Here is a 22,392-nt window from a genome sequence, read left to right as displayed (position 1 = left end):
TAGCATAGCCACGCCCCATTTCTTCACTCATTTGCATATCATCAGCGTTTTCCCCTTTGGATTGATTGGATGATAACTCTGTCATTGTGTTTTTTCCCTGAAGGACATGAATGAGCCGGCCAGTTTTGTGCATGGCACCGTCGGGGAGAAGTGTTTAGGGGATCAAACTTTGGAAAATCCTCCATACATGCCCCGTAAGTTCTTATGAGCGCGTCCTGGCATGAAGACTTCGCTCCAGAGATTTTACAACCCCATAGTCAACTTTTACTAGGCCTTCCCCTGACTGAAGGTTTTTCCAGTCCACCGTTCATATAAACCATTAGTTGGCTAAGCGCATGCTTATATTAGTTTAATTACTTTAATATACTCTGTCTCTGAGAGTGAACTAAACCATAATGAGCCTTTCACATACAACATTTACACTAGTATTAAGCACTTTCTGTCCAAAATGAATGTGTGTGTGATGTTTTCCCAGCACTGGAGTCCAGTTATAGAGGTCTGAACCATAAGACTATGTGCATGAACAGCGAGCAGATCCTCGATGACGGCACACGCGTCAAGCATTATGATGTCCACAACCTGTATGGATGGTCTCACACCAAACCCACTTATGAGTGAGTTTCTGTTCCTCCATATTCACTACCAAATGTATTTATTGGTTGTTCTGATACGAGTTGTGATTGCTTTGGGACTCACATGGTCCAAAAACACAAACTGACCCATACAATCTCAAATTTAAACAAATATCACACAATATCACGTTTGCATATATGGATCCTCACACTGGAGGCGAGCCGGACTGAACTTCGGGCCGGGTTCATCAGTGTTGAAACTGCTGTGTGTATTTCACAGTGCTTTGCTCAGTACCACTGGAAAGAGAGGAGTGGTTATTACCCGTTCAACATACCCGTCTAGTGGGCGCTGGGCAGGACATTGGCTGGGAGACAACTACTCCCGCTGGGACCAGCTTCTCAAGTCCATCATAGGTATGATGATGATGATGATGATGATGCTTGTTCAGTTCAGTGTATAAACGTAATATCTGAATGCATGAACTCTGTTTCTATCTCTCAGGCATGATGGAGTTCAGCATATTTGGCATCCCTTACGTAAGTGCCTCTCTCGTCCTATTGATCGATCATTTGTGCTTTATTTCCTATCAAACCATGTTAATTTGGGTCACACTAGCATGCAGTCATTACACTGACTCTATATTTGTGTTCTGGTTCCAGACCGGCGCTGATATCTGCGGCTTCTTTAACCATGCCGAATACGAGATGTGTCTGCGCTGGATGCAGCTCGGAGCGTTCTACCCCTTCTCCAGAAACCACAACACCATAAACATGCCAGTAAGAACACACACTCACAGCAGCTGTTTATGACAGACTGAGGATTTCTGGACCAAAAACTTGAGTTCTTTTCCCTTTTAAAAGCATTGTAATATTAGTTGGATTCCTGTGCTAATGAAGCTCGCGTGAGAATCCGTTGATGTTTTGTCCAGAAGTGCTGAATGATGATGATCTGATCTTTGACAGAGGCAGGACCCCGTGGCCTGGGGAGAAGAGTTTGCTGCTGTGTCTCGTGATGTGCTGAATATTCGCTACACACTCCTGCCGTATCTGAACACACTGATGTACGAAGCTCACGCTCATGGAAACACTGTGGTCAGACCCCTTCTGCACGAGTGAGTGTTTCTCAAGAGTTCACTCACACACACCAGATGTTCAGCAGAACGCTCATGCTACAGTTCTCTTCTTCCATACAGTAGAAGTAGATGAGAGGAAATGATGACAGAACGGCAACTGTCCCTTTAAGAGCTTCGTTCATCTTGTGCTCCTCTCTTTCCCTCAAAATATACACTATATCACCCAAAGTATTGGGACAGCCATCCAAATCGTTGAATTCGGGCGTCTCAAGAACAATAGGTGTTTCTCAATGTCAAGGATACTTCCTTGGAAGGACGGGTCCTTCCAAGTCATTTCCTTCAGATGCTAGGCGAGGGTCCTCTTTAGCATTCGGAGAACACGTAAATGGAACAGGCTAGCAAGTGCACGTCATTGCGTCATTACATCAGTGAAAGGTTCGCTCGGCGCTGCAAAAATTGTGTACTGCACTGTTTAAACACACTTGACGGTCCTTATTTTGTCTTGTCAGTCCTCATAAAAATAAATAAATAAAGTATAAGGGATAATGTATGTATAGCCATGCGGTTGTTATAGTGAATACAACCCCGCAAACTCTAAAGCGGAGGGGTCTTGATTGAATCAGCCTGAATTAAGGGGTTGTATTCGCTGTAACAACCGCCTCGCTATACATTTTCCCACTTATAACATGGCTACCTACCAAATAAATCAATAATTTGACACAAAATATTGATTTAAAAAGGAGTTTATTCATTCAAAAACGATTATATTACCTGAGTGAACAGAACTACGTCCATAGCAACATGATCTAGCTGTTAAAACATGCAATGGTAAAATATGTGACCAACAAAAAAGGCTATTACGTTATATGAAGTAAAAATGTAAAAGTTAATCACCAGTAAAAGGGAACAGCTTTAAATCCCCTTTGCAAATTTGAGCCGATATGTTAAATAGTTTAACAAACATAAAATAAATGGCTAAACTTAAAATATACTTGCTTACATTTGAAAGCATATTGCCGTTATCACTCCGACTCCGGTAACGGTCGACATTTTTATTTTTTGAACAAGCTAGCAAAGCTGCGCATAGGATTGTGGGTGATTTAAGAGCGCGAAGGCTACACATATGCATCCTTTCCTGTGTATGGGATATTTTCCGATCGAAGGACTCAGTCCTTGGTTGAAATTCTGAGGATCCTCGACATTGGAACAGTCCTTCGACGGACGTCGATGACGTAGCATCCTCGAAATTACGGCTTCCGAGGATCCTTCCTTGACATTGAGAAACGCCTAGTGTGTAGAGCTTCATGGAATGGGTTGTTGTTGATGAGATCACGTCCAGTGTTGATGAGATCATGTTGCGTGATTGATGATGTCATCAATTGCAGGTTTATCACCGATGAAAACACATGGAAGATCGACAGACAGTTCCTCTGGGGTCCCGCTCTTCTGATCACACCTGCACTGGACCCGGTACTGAACACACACACACACACACAACTCCACTATGATCACGCTACACAAACACTGATTTCTCACTGGTTTTGTTTTGTGAAGGGTGTGACTGTGGTCAGAGGTTACGTGCCAGACGCCCGCTGGTACGATTACCACACGGTGAGCATTTCATCAGCAAGCGTTCAAGATTTGAGTCGCATGTCAATGACAGAAGCAGTCATAATACACTCTCTGATCTGCCGGTGTGTGACTGATCCACCAGGGCCAAGCTGTTGGAGTGCGAGGACAGTTTGTGGATATGGACACGCCATTATGGAAAATTAACCTGCACGTGAGAGGAGGACACATCCTGCCCTGGCAGAAAGCAGAGAGCAACACACACTACAGGTCAACAAGCTGACCGCCATCTTTATTTAGACTTATGACATTTCTCTGGAGTTGCATTGAGAAAATCGTAATTGTTATGTTACCATTATGGAGATCAGTGTTTGGTTTAGTTGGGCTCTTGACCCTTAAGTCATTAATTTTAAACATTAGAGAAAAGCTTATTTGATGACCTTCGTTGTGTTTTAACATTATCATTATTTCACAATCATTTCACAATCACAGCCCGATTTACGAGTTAAATTAACTTTGATTATAGCAGCACTGTCCTTGAAAATCATAATATTTGTCACTTTTATAATGTAATCTAAATAATTTCATAAAACTTATTCACATACAAAACTGCTTTAAGACATCAAGAATCTGCCTGTGAATCTCAACAATGGTGACAATTATAAAGTATGTTAGTGTATTCTGGATGCCACCAATCAAAACTCAGTCATGGCTCCCATCATGCATTGCTGCATGAATAGATAACGAGCTTATGTCCAGAGGTCATCTTTTTGTCACCATTGTTGAGATTCATACGCTAATTCTTGATGTCTGTATGTGCCTACCCGAAATATTTTTAAGAAGGTTTTTTTTTTTTAATTGATTTGATCGTTTGGATTTCATAGAAAGGCTAAAAATTGCATACTCTACAACAACAGTACTGAAATAATTCATAAGCTGTAAAACTAAACTTGGAAATTATGCTCTCAATGAGTTCAGTGATTTAGGCCAACTATTGATAATGTTAAAACTGATCTCCATAATGGTAACATACCAATTGCGATTTTCTCCTTCAGTGATTCTGCTTGTTATCATCAGGTGTCTTCAATAATGCTCAATCATCACTAAAATATTCACTTAATTATCTCATTAACTTAAACACTGCTTTAGTGTTCATTTAACACTCTTTCCTTAACTTAACTTGTTTTCTGCTGACAAAGCAAATCAGCTTTGATGAGATTGATACGGTAAAACCCAGATTCTGATATGATAATGAGCGCTTGGTTTCTGACCAATCACAGCAGACTGGGCCATCTAACCAATCAGAGCAGAGCAGCTCTCAGAGAGGCGGAGTTTAGAGAGACTGAATCCTTGATTGACCTCGGATCTGTGTGAACCTGTTATAGGAGACTCCAAAACAACACTAGGAACCTTTCAAATATCATAATAGGGACAGTTTAATATGTAAATGTAGCTGTTAGTATGTCACAACACTAATGTAACGTTCACTGTTTTGTCTTGTGTTTTCTTCTTCTTGTAGTCGCCGGAATCCTCTGGGTCTTCTTGTTGCTCTTGATGATGGAGGATCAGCTCATGGATCCTTGTTCTGGGATGACGGAGAGGGAATTGGTAAGTTAGTGTTCTTGTGAGGAATTGAATGGTTTTGATTTTACTTATTGATAATATATGTTGATTTATTCAAACCAAATGGAATCTGGGAACATTTCTGCAATGCTTTCAAAGTAAAATGTTTCTCATGATAAATGCTATTACTGGTATAATAATTTAATGTAAGAATTACAAACAATAAAACTGTGTTCTGAACATGTATCTTTATTTTAGTTTGTACATCATCCTAAAACCTTTTCTTCCTTCTTTCTCCACAGATACTGTTCAGAACAAGCGTTTCCTCTTGACCACTTTCACTGCGTCTTCGGTACGTTCATATGTTTTGAAGAAAGCTGTGTGTGCATTTCTTTTAGATTTATTTGGATAGTATTCAATAAATCCAATAGGGAAACATATGTGTGTAACAGCTGTGTGTTTATATGTGTGTGTAACATGTGTTTATTTGTACAGGGTGTTCTGACCAGCGCGGTTCCCACAGACGGTCTGGCCGAGGCCGACAGGTTGACTCTGGGTCTGGTGAAGGTGTGGGGTGTAACAGCGCCCGTCACTCGTGTTACACTGAGCGTGACTGGACAGCCCGACGCCGACCTGCCATTCACATACAACGCTGAGGTCAGACACTAATGCAAACATATACTTCGGTTTCAAGTGACATGTAGCGTTACATCTGATTAAACACATCACAATAATCCATAAGTGATCATTCCACTACAGTCCATCACGCCAGTCTATTCGTTACTGTGGATCATCAAGACTTTTTTACTTCAAACCATTATTTCTAGTTAAAATACGAGTCCATAATACAAAATGCTTCCAATGAAAAAGTCATCCGGTCTGAATCAGGAGAAAAATATACACTAAACAGTCCATGTTGATGTGAGATGACATGATGGACTTTTCCACTGGAGGAAGCGTTATTATGGATTATGGACTCTACAGTTTGAAGTTAATATTAAAGTTAATATTCCATTAAAGTGTATCAGTATCTGCTGACCATGAGTGTGTAGATTATCTTTTATTCTGTCTGATAAACAGCTTCATAAACTCTGTCTCTTCCTCTCCCTCAGATTCAGGAGTTGCAGTTTGATGCAACATCACATTCTCACACCATCGAAAAGCCTTTCACAATCACCTGGATTTAGGCTTAGACTCGGACACCAGTCTACGGAAACAGCAATCGCAGGATTATATACCTTTATTTACCAATGGAGTAATAAAGCAGCAAATCTAATGTCAAGAGAGTGTCGTTTGTCTTTATTTTGGAATTTCTGGTTTAGATCTTTTCATACATACATGTTTTTTATGTCTTTGTTCTACACTGTAAAAAAAAAGAATAGTTGAGCTAACTTAAAAAAACGAGTCAACCTATCGCATTCAGCTTCTTAAGTTAACTCAACTAATCCATTACAGGTAATATCAACTTAAAGGGTTAGTTCACCCAAAAATGAAAATTCTGTCAGTATTTACTCACCCTCATGTTGTTCCAACCCCGTAAGACCTTCGTTCATCTTCGGAAAACGAATTAAGATATTTAAGATATTAAAATCGCTCCTGCATACAGTCCATAGGCTTCTTGAGGGACTGGCTCTTGCTGTCCTCGAAAGGTCATTAAAGACATCGTTAAAATAGTCCAAGTGACTACAGGGGCTCAATCTTAAGTTTATCAAACGACGAGAACACTTTTGTGCGCAAAAAAACAACAAAAATAACGACTTTATTTCAACTATTCGTTTATTTCTCCCTCTGCGCGAGTCAGCTAACTAGTTTAATAGCGTAAGCTTCTGTTATTGTACGTCACACGCATCACACACACATGACCAGCGTCGACCAATAGTGAGCCTACGTGTGACGTAGCTCTACGCAATCACACTACGTTAACGGACTATAGGCTTATGGAGAAGGAAGTGAATAGTTGAAATAAAGTCGTTATTTTTGTTGTTTTTTTGCGCACAAAAGTGTTCTCGTCGTTTGATAAACTTAAGATTGAGCCCCTGTAGTCACTTGGACTATTTTAACGATGTCTTCAATTACTTTTCGAGGACAGCAAGAGCCAGTCCCTCAAGAAGCCTATGGACTGTATGCAGGAGCGATTTTAATATCTTAAATATCTTAATTTGTGTTCCGAAGATGAACGAAGGTCTTACGGGGTTGGAACAACATGAGGGTGAGTAAATACTGACAGAATTTTCATTTTTGGGTGAACTAACCCTTTAAATACTTTAGTTCATATAGGGAGCACAAGGTAATCTTCTGAACCTTAAACTCCTTGTCAAGAGTTGAGGCAACTTGAAAAAAAATCAGACAACCTATGAAAGCAATGCTGTGAAGGATAGACATGCATCTCTACAGTGGCATTTTCTATCGATTCAGTATCGAAGTCATGATTTCGGTATCGTGACAACAATAATCTGCACGCATGTAAACAATTAAAGGGGTGATGAACTGAGAAATCAAATTTTCCTTGAGCTTTTGACATCTAAGAGGTCATCATATTATAAGCAGTGTTGGATAAGTTACTCTAAAAAAGTAACTAATTACTAGTTACTAATTACCTCTTCAACAGTGTAATTAGATTATTGACTAATTACTCTCTCTAAAAAGTATTTAATTACTCATTACTTTCAAAATCACATATCAATCTCAACCAACTTTCAAAATCCCATATCAATCTCAACCAATAATACAAGGATAGACATGAATCTGTTTTAATTCTTTCAAATAAATACTACAAAATTGCATGAATTATCCTTAAAATGACCAAGGTGGAGAAGGTTACATTATAAAAACACACTTTTTAACATCAGACAATACATTTTAATAGTGGTTAAAGCCACTATTGTTTTATGTCTGATCTCAAGACATTTCACACTTTTTTCATACATATTTTACAAAAATTCATACGAATTTGTACGAGTGCGGTCGCAATATTTAGACACCTCATAAAATGCATATGAATCGCTGTGAGATCGGAATAATCTATGCACAGTATTTACCTCAATTACATCAGAAGTAACTGTAATTGAATTACAGATAAATGAAGAGTAATCCCTTACTTTACATTTTCAAGGGAAAAGTCATTAAATTACAGTAACTAATTACTTAGTTACACCCAACACTGATTATAAGAATATCCGGTAAGTTTCAGAACTGAAAACGTCTTTGTAAGTCCAATAAAAGTCATGAATACACACAGGGGACAGATCCAAATGGAGTAGTTTCTAATTAAAGGGCAATCCAAACTCAGGGGTCAAAATCCAATAAACACAAGACAAAAACAAGAAACGGGCAGATACAGACGTGGAAGTATGGTGATATAAAACAACGACTCCGTACACTTAGGGAATAGATCTAACATGACTAACAATGAACAGCTGGGAACAATGATAAGCCATGTGCCATGAACTGATGAGTGACAGTGACAGACAGAATGCTGGGAAATGAAGTCAAAAGAGAACGAGGACCTCTAGTGACAAACAAGGGAAACACAACCAGACACTGTGACAATAAAATCTTTTATTGACACCTGGCTCTGCAAACGACTCGTTTTTTAAAGTGGGGAACTATGACGTGTTAGTCCCGCCCACCGATTCGCGCATTACATTGTAACAGTTCTAGGGTGAGTTCACTGTTACTAGTTCTTTCCACTTCACTAGGGGGCGATGTCCTCAGTTCTGAAGGTGAGGATGCAGATATAAGCAGAGAAGAAGTGAAGTTAGAGAGGGGTGACAAAAACATTGATGTGAGCAGTAGCTCAAGGTATTCATCTGTGGTTGGGTTTTTGAGGAGAAATTGTTATTTTCTTTGCTACTCATTTAAGCCTAATGTTCTAAATGTCTTGAGACAAGTTTCTCTATTGGACTGTTTTACTCTAAGTTCGACCGCTTAGTGCGCGTGGGAATTATCAATGGATTATTGACTGAGTCTGGCATCTTTGAATTGATTGAACCTGTGGAACGTCCTGTGGATATTGATCGACTGAAATCATCGTGCCATTATTGGCTTTGAGAACGCTGGACTTGTGACAAACTGCGTTGGAAACTCAGGTTTTTCTATCTTATAAATGATTGAACTGATTTGTAAATATGGTATGTGTTTGCGTGGAGGGTGAACACGTTTGATGCACTTAAATATAATCACTGCAAAACTCAACGGATGGTACCCTACCCAGATAGCAAACTGACAATGAATCAACGTAGAAACATGACATCGAAACGACATTGTTTTGCTCATCGAATTAACGTTGAACCAACGTCAGACGCGTCATTCTTCAAAACTAACGGAAAATCAACTTGAAATCAATGTTGTTTCAACGTTAGGAAAGCAAACCAATTTTCGATTTTCATTTAGCTTTGAAGAATGCCGCGTCCGACGTTGGTTTAACGGTAATTCGATGAGCAAAACAATGCCAGATCAACGTTGTTTCGATGTCATGAGAGACGTCGTTTTCACGTTGATTCAATGTCAGTTTGCTGTCTGGGTACCTCTTTACAATGATTTCATTCTGTCTTTTGTAATTCAAGATGGTATGTTACAACATGTATAGCTAAATTATATAGGCCTACCTCGTGATGACAAACCGGGTCGAGAGTGAAACTCATTATAATATGCAAAACTGTTATCCACTCACAGCAGAGGGCGTTTACTTCCAAATCTTCAGTGCGAGATGCACATAAAAACCGAGCGTTTTTCAGCTAGGCTCAAAACTAGGGTAGAAAATAGCCTATTACTATTCATTTTGATGTTTTTGAATGTAAAAACCAAGCGAACGTCATAAGTTGACCTAAATTATCATAAGTTGAGAAAATATAAAACGCCAGTTCATGACCCCTTTAAAGCGTTGTTGTGGCGAGAGGGGGGAAAAAAAAGAGTATTTAACTAAATCACAGCCTTTGTGATTTCACAATAGCACTATGATTTATTAGGATTGTAAATGGTTTTAATTAGTGCTGTCAAACGATTAAAATATTTAATCGCGATTAATCGCATTAATGTCATAGCTAACTCACGATTAATCGCACATTTTAATCTGCTCTAAATGTCTCTTCATTTCTTTTTGTCCCATTAGTTTTTCTCAATTTAATGCTCTTATCAACATGGAAAAGTGGATTAGCTTGTTTTGTGTAATTGTTTTTTTAAACAATGTTGGCATATACTGACTACATTCACATGCAGCCAATAACCCGTTCAAAACCGGGATATTAGCAATAACCCGTTTGCGAACGGCCATGTAAACACTGGCAAAAAACCCGAATATGCTCATATCCCGGATTTTCAAAACCGTGATATTATACCTTGGGTACCCCTTTTCTAACACAAATATTTGGATCATGTAAACGCGTATTGGCATATCCCCATAGTGATTTGTGTTCTGAGCATGTTCTATTCGCAAGGAATCTTGGTCTTTTGAGTAAGTTTTGAGAAACTTCTCGGCGCATACAAAAATCTGCGTGCAGTATACCGGACGTAAACATGGCGAGACGCAGCACAGCATACTTTTGGAGCGAGGTCAGTAACGTTACCAGCATCAAAGCGCAAATAAACGCGATCGCTATCTGCCCCGGACTATTCATTATCCACGTGCTACTGTTGTTGTCGTCTTTGGATACAGGAAGAAGAATCGGAAATGGTTGTCCGTACGTCTAGATGCTAACCGCGCATCGCCGTTTACATCGGGATATTGCAATTCCATGTATACAGGAGAAACTCTCTCTGCTCACGCATGTAAACGGGTTATACCTAATGTTTCAGAAACCCGAATAGTGACCTTAACCCGACCATAACCCGAAAACTGGCTGCATGTAAATGTAGTCACGCCATTCAATTTGACACTGACATTCTCACTCGGAGGAAATAATCTCTCACACAATGTAACACTGTCCATCAATAAAAGGGCGAAAGAAATACTGACGAGGTCCTGATATTAACGAGGGGGCGCAGAATTTGCATCAGCTGTGTGTGTGTGTGGCCATCATCAAGCGGTATTTCAGACTGGACGTGCTGCGATGATGATAGCTCAGTTCACAACGACAAAACACACAGATCCCTTTGGTCTTGTCAATGGAATTTGGCAACTGTTACAAATAAAATTTCCATTCAGAATCTTATTGGCATCCATTTCGCGTCTCGCGCTCGCCATCCACTCAAAACGTAACATTAACCAACTATTTGGTCGACTCGCAAGCCTAAACGAGTGCGTGCGGCGTGCCTGTCGTTTTTGTTTTTGTTTCCGGTCTAGCTAGATCCGCTTGCGCTTTGGTTGACGAAACAACAAAACGTCCTCACGCGGCACAAGCCATTGACATGAATGGGTTTCAGAGCGCAGCGCCGCGTCATGTTGCATTAGCATGTGAAAAAAAAACTACAAAGTTTGCTTGGACAAAAAGACAGTTAATCGCGAGATAAAAAAATTGACGCCATTAAAATGGGTTTGCGTTAACGCAGTTAATAACTGACAGCCCTAGTTTTAATATAACGCGTAGCCTTAGAAAAAGGTGTAATTATGCGGTACATAGATTCTTCCATGTATTACACTTACGGTATTTTGGCGGTTAAGGCCAATTTATACTTCTGCGTCGAGGGTACGCCGTAGTGTACGGCGTTGGCTACGCACGTAGCCGACGCCGTTGTGAGCATTTATACTTCTGCGTTCAGGTCTTGGTTGCTCTGCAGTACTGCTCCGAAACACTAGTTGGTGACGGAGGGTTTTAATGTTCCACTGTGTTTAGATTCCTTGCGGCTAGGTTACTACAAGCAATAGCGACTGAAAGAGAGCGGATCATGTTGAAGTTGGAGCTTATTGAGGTGGAAAAACAGTTCACTTTAGTGAAATTTAAACTGAAAGGCAGAAATGAGAGAAGACGTCGGAGGAGATGGTACGTGTGGAAATGCGTGAGAAGGTACGTGCGGAAATGCGTAGGAGGAAATGCGATGCTACCAAGCCGACCAATCACCGATCTTGCGGTCCGCATCATTGCGACGTGTAGTTACATTTTTGAGGAGGTGCGCGTCAGCCGACGGCAAAGGGTGCGCGATATGGGACGTGTCTGTGCGTATGCTAGGCTGTACCTACTGCGCGAACCCTACGCAGAAGTATAAATTGGCCTTTACTCGACACGGGTAAATTGCAATCGAGGATTTTTTCAAATCTAATACTCCACTTTAATCGAGGATTCGTGACAGCCCTAGTCTGCAATCAGACCAGCTCTTCTCTTCCATGGAGATGAAAAAGCCATTTAAAGCACACAGATTTTAGAAACACAAACACTTTTTTAAAAGAGCAAGGATAAAGACAATTAGGAAAAATAAACTCTAAAATGGATTTGTATTAACCTTGTTTAAAAGCTTACTTTTCAAGTTAATCACTCAAAGATGTGACATTGCGATCTAAATCCAGTGTTAATTCCACATGCTGAGCAACAAAATCTCTTCTGTGTAAGTTAGTCATGGTCAAATCACTCCATCTTCACCAGTGTTGCCAAATTGGAAGTCCCAAGTATTGTACCAGAATCTCAAAATGGTCATATTTGGTAGACAATGGTACACAGACGTCCAGAATACAGCTATTTATTGACCTTCAGCTGTTTATGGATCTACGGCTATTTATGAGTTTTCATGTGTTGCTTCAGGTTATTTTTAACAGAGAAACTCTTCCCACACTGATCACACATGTGCGGCTTCTCTCCAGTGTGGATCCTCTCATGTCTTTTCAGACTTCCTGACCGATTGAATCTCTTGTCACAGTGTGAACACTTGTAAGGTTTTTCTCCAGTGTGGATCCTCTCATGTGTTTTCAGATGTGATGAAACACTGAATCTCTTGTCACAGTGTGAACACTTGTAAGGTTTTTCTCCAGTGTGGATCCTCTCATGTTTTTTCAGAGTTGATGTCAGACTGAATCTCTTGTCGCAGTGTGAACACTCGTAAGGTTTTTCTCCAGTGTGAATTCTCTGGTGCCGTTTTAAATCCTTTGCTGAAATAAAAGTCTTCTCACACTCAAAGCACACGTATTCTCTCACACCAGTGTGGATTTGCTGATGTCTATGTAAAGTTGGCAGCCATGAAAAACCCTTTCCACACACAGAACATGAATACAGCTTCTCTTTCATATGAACTGTCAGGTGTCTCTTCAGGTCTAATTTCCTAATAAATGTTTTGCCACATTGATCACATGTGAACAGCTTCTCTCCGGTGTGAACTCTCCTATGCGAATCAAGATTAGGTTTGTGTGTGAAACTCTTCCCGTATTGATAACATGTGAACAGCTTATCTGTGCGAGCTCTCATGTGAATCTGAAGACTTTGTCTGAATGGGAATATCTTTCCACTCTGATCGCATGTGTGTGGTTTTCCTCCAGTGTGGATTATCATGTGCTGTCTAAGATTTGATATTTGTCTGAAACTCTTTCCACATTGATTACATCTGAACGGCTTCTCTCCAGTGTGGATCCTCGTGTGAACTTTAAGACTCCATTTGCATGTAAAACTCTTCCCACATTGAATGCAGGTGAAAGATTTCTTGGATCTTCTTTTCTTTAAAAATGTCTGTTTAGTTTTTGAGCAACTCAAATGTTTTTCTCCAGGTTGGACATGATGTTCCTCCTTCACTTCTCTCAGTTCTTCTCTCTCCTCCTTCACTTCTCTCAGTTCTTCTCTCTCCTCCTTCACTTCACTCAGTTCTTCTCTCTCCTCCTTCACTTCACTCAGTTCTTCTCTCTCCTCCTTCACTTCTCTCAGTTCTTCTCTCTCCTCTTTCACTTCTCTCAGTTCTTCTCTCTCCTCCTTCACTTCACTCAGTTCTTCTCTCTCCTCCTTCACTTCTCTCAGTTCTTCACTCTCCTCCTTCACTTCCATCAGTTCTTCTCTCTCCTCCTTCACTTCACTCAGTTCTTCTCTCTCCTCCTTCACTTCACTCAGTTCTTCTCTCTCCTCCTTCATTTCTCTCAGTTCTTCTCTCTCCTCCTTCACTTCACTCAGTTCTTCTCTCTCCTCCTTCACTTCACTCAGTTCTTCTCTCTCCTCACTGTCTTCCATCAGATCTGAAATCAAAGAGAAAAGTTTGATTGCGTCAGCAACCAAAATTATTTGGCCGAAAATATCAACAACTAACATGACGTCATGACATTTGCATAAAAATACACGGCACTTTCAAGTCAAGTGGCGTGTTATTTACACGAATTTTGAGCTATCCACGCGTATGCGTGTATATCTACGCCATTAAATGTCCGAGCGAAACGAAGAAAAATGTAGCTCTACATCTGGGGAGCGATATTTTTTTTTCCTAGGATGGTAGGGGAAGACTCATAGATGGTATTAAAGGGTTAGTTCACCCAAAAATGAAAATTAAGTCATTAATTACTCACCCCCATGCTGCACCAACCCCGTAAGACCTTCGTTCATCTTCGGAACACAAATAAAGATATTTTTGATTGAATCTGAGGGCTGGATCACTCTTCCATAGGCTTCCTAAGGGACTGGCTCTTGGCGGCCTATAAAGTCATTAAAGAAAAGGTTTAAATATTCCATGTGCCTACAGCGGATCAATTATAAGTTTATCAAGCGTCAAGAATACTTTTTGTGCGAAAAAAACATAAATAATGACTTTATTCATCTATTCTATTACTTCCTTATGGGCGCATGCGCGAGAACTGAGACGAGGACGTTCTCATTCGACTACTTCTTGTTATTAACAATTTTAAGCTGTCCCTGAGATCGCTGTGGAGGAAGCTGTCCCTGAGATCGCCATGGAGGAAGCTGTCCCTGAGATCACTGTGGAGGAAGCTGTCCCTGAGATCGCTATGGAGGAAGCTGTCCCTGAGATCACTGTGGAGGAAGCTGTCCCTGAGATCGCCGTGGAGGAAGCTGTCCCTGAGATCACTGTGGAGGAAGCTGTCCCTGAGATCACTGTGGAGGAAGCTGTCCCTGAGATCGCCGTGGAGGAAGCTGTCCCTGAGATCGCTATGGAGGAAGCTGTCCCTGAGATCCCCGTGGAGGAAGCTGTCCCTGAGATCACTGTGGAGGAAGCTGTCCCTGAGATCGCTATGGAGGAAGCTGTCCCTGAGATCGCCGTGGAGGAAGCTGTCCCTGAGATCGCTGTGGAGGAGGTTGTCCCTGAGATCGCTATGGAGGAAGCTGTCCCTGAGATCACTGTGGAGGAAGCTGTCCCTGAGATCACTGTGGAGGAAGCTGTCCCTGAGATCGCCGTGGAGGAAGCTGTCCCTGAGATCGCTATGGAGGAAGCTGTCCCTGAGATCGCCGTGGAGGAGGTTGTCCCTGTGATCGCTATGGAGGAAGCTGTCCCTGAGATCGCCGTGGAGGAAGCTGTCCCTGAGATCGCTATGGAGGAAGCTGTCCCTGAGATCCCCGTGGAGGAAGCTGTCCCTGAGATCACTGTGGAGGAAGCTGTCCCTGAGATCGCTATGGAGGAAGCTGTCCCTGAGATCGCCGTGGAGGAAGCTGTCCCTGAGATCGCTGTGGAGGAGGTTGTCCCTGAGATCGCTATGGAGGAAGCTGTCCCTGAGATCACTGTGGAGGAAGCTGTCCCTGAGATCACTGTGGAGGAAGCTGTCCCTGAGATCGCCGTGGAGGAAGCTGTCCCTGAGATCGCTATGGAGGAAGCTGTCCCTGAGATCGCCGTGGAGGAGGTTGTCCCTGTGATCGCTATGGAGGAAGCTGTCCCTGAGATCGCTGTGGAGGAGGTTGTCCCTGAGATCGCTATGGAGGAAGCTGTCCCTGAGATCGCCGTGGAGGAAGCTGTCCCTGAGATCACTGTGGAGGAAGCGGTCCCTGAGATCACCGTGGAGGAAGCTGTCCCTGAGATCGCCGCGGAGGAAGCTGTCCCTGAGATCACTGTGGAGGAAGCTGTCCCTGAGATCGCCGCGGAGGAAGCTGTCCCTGAGATCACTGTGGAGGAAGCTGTCCCTGAGATCACTGTGGAGGAAGCTGTCCCTGAGATCCCCGTGGAGGAAGCTGTCCCTGAGATCACTGTGGAGGAAGCTGTCCCTGAGATCGCCGCGGAGGAAGCTGTCCCTGAGATCACTGTGGAGGAAGCTGTCCCTGAGATCGCTGTGGAGGAAGCTGTCCCTGAGATCGCCGCGGAAGAAGCTGTCCCTGAGATCACTGTGGAGGAAGCTGTCCCTGAGATCGCTGTGGAGGAAGCTGTCCCTGAGATCGCCGCGGAAGAAGCTGTCCCTGAGATCACTGTGGAGGAAGCTGTCCCTGAGATCGCCGTGGAGGAAGCTGTCCCTGAGATCACTGTGGAGGAAGCTGTCCCTGAGATCCCCGTGGAGGAAGCTGTCCCTGAGATCACTGTGGAGGAAGCTGTCCCTGAGATCGCTATGGAGGAAGCTGTCCCTGAGATCGCCGTGGAGGAAGCTGTCCCTGAGATCGCTGTGGAGGAGGTTGTCCCTGAGATCGCTATGGAGGAAGCTGTCCCTGAGATCACTGTGGAGGAAGCTGTCCCTGAGATCACTGTGGAGGAAGCTGTCCCTGAGATCGCCGTGGAGGAAGCTGTCCCTGAGATCGCTATGGAGGAAGCTGTCCCTGAGATCGCCGTGGAGGAGGTTGTCCCTGTGATCGCTATGGAGGAAGCTGTCCCTGAGATCGCTGTGGAGGAGGTTGTCCCTGAGATCGCTATGGAGGAAGCTGTCCCTGAGATCGCCGTGGAGGAAGCTGTCCCTGAGATCACTGTGGAGGAAGCGGTCCCTGAGATCACTGTGGAGGAAGCTGTCCCTGAGATCGCCGCGGAGGAAGCTGTCCCTGAGATCACTGTGGAGGAAGCTGTCCCTGAGATCGCCGCGGAGGAAGCTGTCCCTGAGATCACTGTGGAGGAAGCTGTCCCTGAGATCACTGTGGAGGAAGCTGTCCCTGAGATCCCCGTGGAGGAAGCTGTCCCTGAGATCACTGTGGAGGAAGCTGTCCCTGAGATCGCCGCGGAGGAAGCTGTCCCTGAGATCACTGTGGAGGAAGCTGTCCCTGAGATCGCTGTGGAGGAAGCTGTCCCTGAGATCGCCGCGGAAGAAGCTGTCCCTGAGATCACTGTGGAGGAAGCTGTCCCTGAGATCGCTGTGGAGGAAGCTGTCCCTGAGATCGCCGCGGAAGAAGCTGTCCCTGAGATCACTGTGGAGGAAGCTGTCCCTGAGATCGCCGTGGAGGAAGCTGTCCCTGAGATCACTGTGGAGGAAGCTGTCCCTGAGATCCCCGTGGAGGAAGCTGTCCCTGAGATCCCCGTGGAGGAAGCTGTCCCTGAGATCACTGTGGAAGAAGCTGTCCCTGAGATCGCTATGGAGGAAGCTGTCCCTGAGATCGCCGTGGAGGAAGCTGTCCCTGAGATCGCCGTGGAGGAAGCGGTCCCTGAGATCACCGTGGAGGAAGCTGTCCCTGAGATCGCTGTGGAGGAAGCTGTCCCTGAGATCGCCGTGGAGGAAGCTGTCCCTGAGATCGCCGTGGAGGAAGCTGTCCCTGAGATCGCCGTGGAGGAAGCTGTCCCTGAGATCGCCGTGGAGGAAGCTGTCCCTGAGATCGCCGTGGAGGAAGCTGTCCCTGAGATCGCCGTGGAGGAAGCTGTCCCTGAGATCGCCGTGGAGGAAGCTGTCCCTGAGATCGCCGTGGAGGAAGCTGTCCCTGAGATCGCGGTGGAGGAAGCTGTCCCTGAGATCACTGTGGAGGAAGCTGTCCCTGAGATCGCCGCGGAGGAAGCTGTCCCTGAGATCACTGTGGAGGAAGCTGTCCCTGAGATCACTGTGGAGGAAGCTGTCCCTGAGATCACTGTGGAGGAAGCTGTCCCTGAGATCACTGTGGAGGAAGCTGTCCCTGAGATCACTGTGGAGGAAGCTGTCCCTGAGATCGCCGTGGAGGAAGCTGTCCCTGAGATCACCGTGGAGGAAGCTGTCCCTGAGATCACTGTGGAGGAAGCGGTCCCTGAGATCACTGTGGAGGAAGCTGTCCCTGAGATCCCCGTGGAGGAAGCTGTCCCTGAGATCACTGTGGAGGAAGCTGTCCCTGAGATCGCCGCGGAGGAAGCTGTCCCTGAGATCACTGTGGAGGAAGCTGTCCCTGAGATCACTGTGGAGGAAGCTGTCCCTGAGATCACTGTGGAGGAAGCTGTCCCTGAGATCACTGTGGAGGAAGCTGTCCCTGAGATCACTGTGGAGGAAGCTGTCCCTGAGATCGCCGCGGAGAAAGCGGTCCCTGAGATCACTGTGGAGGAACCTGTCCCTGAGATCGCTATGGAGGAAGCTGTCCCTGAGATCCCCGTGGAGGAAGCGGTCCCTGAGATCACTGTGGAGGAACCTGTCCCTGAGATCGCTATGGAGGAAGCTGTCCCTGAGATCGCTATGGAGGAAGCTGTCCCTGAGATCACTGTGGAGGAAGCTGTCCCTGAGATCACTGTGGAGGAAGCTGTCCCTGAGATCCCCGTGGAGGAAGCTGTCCCTGAGATCACTGTGGAGGAAGCTGTCCCTGAGATCGCCGCGGAGGAAGCTGTCCCTGAGATCACTGTGGAGGAAGCTGTCCCTGAGATCACTGTGGAGGAAGCTGTCCCTGAGATCGCCGCGGAGGAAGCTGTCCCTGAGATCACTGTGGAGGAAGCTGTCCCTGAGATCACTGTGGAGGAAGCTGTCCCTGAGATCACTGTGGAGGAAGCTGTCCCTGAGATCACTGTGGAGGAAGCTGTCCCTGAGATCACTGTGGAGGAAGCTGTCCCTGAGATCGCCGTGGAGGAAGCTGTCCCTGAGATCACCGTGGAGGAAGCTGTCCCTGAGATCACTGTGGAGGAAGCGGTCCCTGAGATCACTGTGGAGGAAGCTGTCCCTGAGATCCCCGTGGAGGAAGCTGTCCCTGAGATCACTGTGGAGGAAGCTGTCCCTGAGATCGCCGCGGAGGAAGCTGTCCCTGAGATCACTGTGGAGGAAGCTGTCCCTGAGATCACTGTGGAGGAAGCTGTCCCTGAGATCACTGTGGAGGAAGCTGTCCCTGAGATCACTGTGGAGGAAGCTGTCCCTGAGATCACTGTGGAGGAAGCTGTCCCTGAGATCGCCGCGGAGAAAGCGGTCCCTGAGATCACTGTGGAGGAACCTGTCCCTGAGATCGCTATGGAGGAAGCTGTCCCTGAGATCCCCGTGGAGGAAGCGGTCCCTGAGATCACTGTGGAGGAACCTGTCCCTGAGATCGCTATGGAGGAAGCTGTCCCTGAGATCGCTATGGAGGAAGCTGTCCCTGAGATCACTGTGGAGGAAGCTGTCCCTGAGATCACTGTGGAGGAAGCTGTCCCTGAGATCCCCGTGGAGGAAGCTGTCCCTGAGATCACTGTGGAGGAAGCTGTCCCTGAGATCGCCGCGGAGGAAGCTGTCCCTGAGATCACTGTGGAGGAAGCTGTCCCTGAGATCGCTGTGGAGGAAGCTGTCCCTGAGATCGCCGCGGAAGAAGCTGTCCCTGAGATCACTGTGGAGGAAGCTGTCCCTGAGATCGCTGTGGAGGAAGCTGTCCCTGAGATCGCCGCGGAAGAAGCTGTCCCTGAGATCACTGTGGAGGAAGCTGTCCCTGAGATCGCCGTGGAGGAAGCTGTCCCTGAGATCACTGTGGAGGAAGCTGTCCCTGAGATCCCCGTGGAGGAAGCTGTCCCTGAGATCACTGTGGAGGAAGCTGTCCCTGAGATCCCCGTGGAGGAAGCTGTCCCTGAGATCGCTATGGAGGAAGCTGTCCCTGAGATCGCCGTGGAGGAAGCTGTCCCTGAGATCGCCGTGGAGGAAGCGGTCCCTGAGATCACTGTGGAGGAAGCTGTCCCTGAGATCGCTGTGGAGGAAGCTGTCCCTGAGATCGCTGTGGAGGAAGCTGTCCCTGAGATCGCCGTGGAGGAAGCTGTCCCTGAGATCGCCGTGGAGGAAGCTGTCCCTGAGATCGCCGTGGAGGAAGCTGTCCCTGAGATCGCCGTGGAGGAAGCTGTCCCTGAGATCGCCGTGGAGGAAGCTGTCCCTGAGATCGCCGTGGAGGAAGCTGTCCCTGAGATCGCCGTGGAGGAAGCTGTCCCTGAGATCGCCGTGGAGGAAGCTGTCCCTGAGATCGCGGTGGAGGAAGCTGTCCCTGAGATCACTGTGGAGGAAGCTGTCCCTGAGATCGCCGCGGAGGAAGCTGTCCCTGAGATCGCCGCGGAGGAAGCTGTCCCTGAGATCGCCGTGGAGGAAGCGGTCCCTGAGATCACGGTGGAGGAAGCTGTCCCTGAGATCGCCGTGGAGGAAGCTGTCCCTGAGATCGCCGTGGAGGAAGCGGTCCCTGAGATCACTGTGGAGGAAGCTGTCCCTGAGATCGCGGTGGAGGAAGCTGTCCCTGAGATCACTGTGGAGGAAGCTGTCCCTGAGATCGCCGCGGAGGAAGCGGTCCCTGAGATCACTGTGGAGGAAGCTGTCCCTGAGATCCCCGTGGAGGAAGCTGTCCCTGAGATCACTGTGGAGGAAGCTGTCCCTGAGATCGCCGCGGAGGAAGCTGTCCCTGAGATCACTGTGGAGGAAGCTGTCCCTGAGATCACTGTGGAGGAAGCTGTCCCTGAGATCACTGTGGAGGAAGCTGTCCCTGAGATCACTGTGGAGGAAGCTGTCCCTGAGATCGCCGTGGAGGAAGCTGTCCCTGAGATCACTGTGGAGGAAGCGGTCCCTGAGATCACTGTGGAGGAAGCTGTCCCTGAGATCCCCGTGGAGGAAGCTGTCCCTGAGATCACTGTGAAGGAAGCTGTCCCTGAGATCGCCGCGGAGGAAGCTGTCCCTGAGATCACTGTGGAGGAAGCTGTCCCTTCACTGTGGAGGAAGCTGTCCCTGAGATCACTGTGGAGGAAGCTGTCCCTGAGATCACTGTGGAGGAAGCTGTCCCTGAGATCACTGTGGAGGAAGCTGTCCCTGAGATCGCTGTGGAGGAACCTGTCCCTGAGATCGCTATGGAGGAAGCTGTCCCTGAGATCCCCGTGGAGGAAGCGGTCCCTGAGATCACTGTGGAGGAACCTGTCCCTGAGATCGCTATGGAGGAAGCTGTCCCTGAGATCCCCGTGGAGGAAGCGGTCCCTGAGATCACTGTGGAGGAACCTGTCCCTGAGATCGCTATGGAGGAAGCTGTCCCATTGATCGCGGTGGAGGAGGCTGTCCCTGAGATCGCCGCGGAGGAAGCTGTCCCTGAGATCGCCGTGGAGGAAGCTGTCCCATTGATCGCCGTGGAGGAGGTTGTCCCTGAGATCGCTGTGGAGGAGTTTGTCCCTGAGATCGCAGAAGAGAAACCTGTTCTTCAGATCACGGCGGAGGTCGCTCACGGGTTTGTTCCCAAGCACGCCATAGAGGTCGCTCGAGAGTGGGTCTTTGAGAACGTCTTGGAGGTCGCTTTCAGGCTTGACCCGGAACAGGTGGTAGAGGGTGCCACTGAGTTAGTTCCTGAACTACCTGGCCCGCCCTGGTTGCAGGCACAGTTTATTTCCTTGTCTTGTCCCTCCCACCTCCCTCTTGGACTCCCTCTGTGTCACCACCACCGGGCCTTATGTTTGTGGAGCGTCTGGTATCCGCTCCATAGAGGGGGGATTCTGTTACGTGTTTAGTTCAGTGTTTCTTTGGGTTCATTATTAGTGTGTTTAGTCTTGTGGTTTTGTAATGTTCTTGGTTAATTGTTCCCTGTGTGTTAGTACTCTTCCCAGGTGTTTCCCATTGACCACACCCTCTCGTTATCATGTTAGCTTATTTAAGCCTGTGTGACTTGAGATCGCCGTGGAGGAAGCTGTCCCTGAGATCGCCGTGGAGGAAGCTGTCCCTGAGATCGCCGTGGAGGAAGCTGTCCCTGAGATCGCCGTGGAGGAAGCTGTCCCTGAGATCGCCGTGGAGGAAGCTGTCCCTGAGATCGCCGTGGAGGAAGCTGTCCCTGAGATCGCCGTGGAGGAAGCTGTCCCTGAGATCGCGGTGGAGGAAGCTGTCCCTGAGATCACTGTGGAGGAAGCTGTCCCTGAGATCGCCGCGGAGGAAGCTGTCCCTGAGATCGCCGCGGAGGAAGCTGTCCCTGAGATCGCCGTGGAGGAAGCGGTCCCTGAGATCACGGTGGAGGAAGCTGTCCCTGAGATCGCCGTGGAGGAAGCTGTCCCTGAGATCGCCGTGGAGGAAGCGGTCCCTGAGATCACTGTGGAGGAAGCTGTCCCTGAGATCGCGGTGGAGGAAGCTGTCCCTGAGATCACTGTGGAGGAAGCTGTCCCTGAGATCGCCGCGGAGGAAGCGGTCCCTGAGATCACTGTGGAGGAAGCTGTCCCTGAGATCACTGTGGAGGAAGCTGTCCCTTCACTGTGGAGGAAGCTGTCCCTGAGATCACTGTGGAGGAAGCTGTCCCTGAGATCACTGTGGAGGAAGCTGTCCCTGAGATCACTGTGGAGGAAGCTGTCCCTGAGATCGCCGCGGAGAAAGCGGTCCCTGAGATCACTGTGGAGGAACCTGTCCCTGAGATCGCTATGGAGGAAGCTGTCCCTGAGATCCCCGTGGAGGAAGCGGTCCCTGAGATCACTGTGGAGGAACCTGTCCCTGAGATCGCTATGGAGGAAGCTGTCCCATTGATCGCGGTGGAGGA

The 22,392-nt window shown here is 46.7% G+C and overlaps 2 protein-coding genes across 2 annotated transcripts in view; one reads left to right on the top strand and one right to left on the bottom strand.

Annotated features, from left to right (window-relative positions):
• The window catches only part of LOC120475411 (sucrase-isomaltase, intestinal), a 34,331-nt gene extending 28,272 nt beyond the window's left edge, over positions 1–6,059 (top strand). Inside the window, exons 36-48 of the mRNA XM_089129008.1 lie at positions 104–194; positions 476–614; positions 853–986; positions 1,075–1,109; positions 1,233–1,349; positions 1,536–1,684; positions 3,031–3,115; positions 3,200–3,256; positions 3,360–3,484; positions 4,734–4,822; positions 5,080–5,129; positions 5,273–5,434; positions 5,890–6,059. Of these exons, the coding sequence (XP_088985134.1) occupies positions 104–194; positions 476–614; positions 853–986; positions 1,075–1,109; positions 1,233–1,349; positions 1,536–1,684; positions 3,031–3,115; positions 3,200–3,256; positions 3,360–3,484; positions 4,734–4,822; positions 5,080–5,129; positions 5,273–5,434; positions 5,890–5,964 (1,308 nt within the window). The 3' untranslated portion in view covers positions 5,965–6,059. The remainder of the gene's footprint in view (positions 1–103; positions 195–475; positions 615–852; positions 987–1,074; positions 1,110–1,232; positions 1,350–1,535; positions 1,685–3,030; positions 3,116–3,199; positions 3,257–3,359; positions 3,485–4,733; positions 4,823–5,079; positions 5,130–5,272; positions 5,435–5,889) is intronic.
• Positions 1–13,856, bottom strand: part of LOC148981849 (uncharacterized) — a 127,539-nt gene extending 113,683 nt beyond the window's left edge. Inside the window, exon 1 of the mRNA XM_089127438.1 lies at positions 12,423–13,856. Within this exon, the coding sequence (XP_088983564.1) occupies positions 12,423–13,851 (1,429 nt within the window). The 5' untranslated portion in view covers positions 13,852–13,856. The remainder of the gene's footprint in view (positions 1–12,422) is intronic.
• Between the last annotated feature and the right edge of the window lie 8,536 nt (positions 13,857–22,392).

Source organism: Pimephales promelas, chromosome 3 (assembly GCF_988280905.1).
Source record: "Pimephales promelas chromosome 3, fPimPro1.hap1.1, whole genome shotgun sequence".
In the NCBI taxonomy this organism is placed as follows: Eukaryota; Metazoa; Chordata; class Actinopteri; order Cypriniformes; family Leuciscidae; genus Pimephales; species Pimephales promelas.
This window is presented reverse-complemented; position numbering and strand designations above follow the sequence as displayed.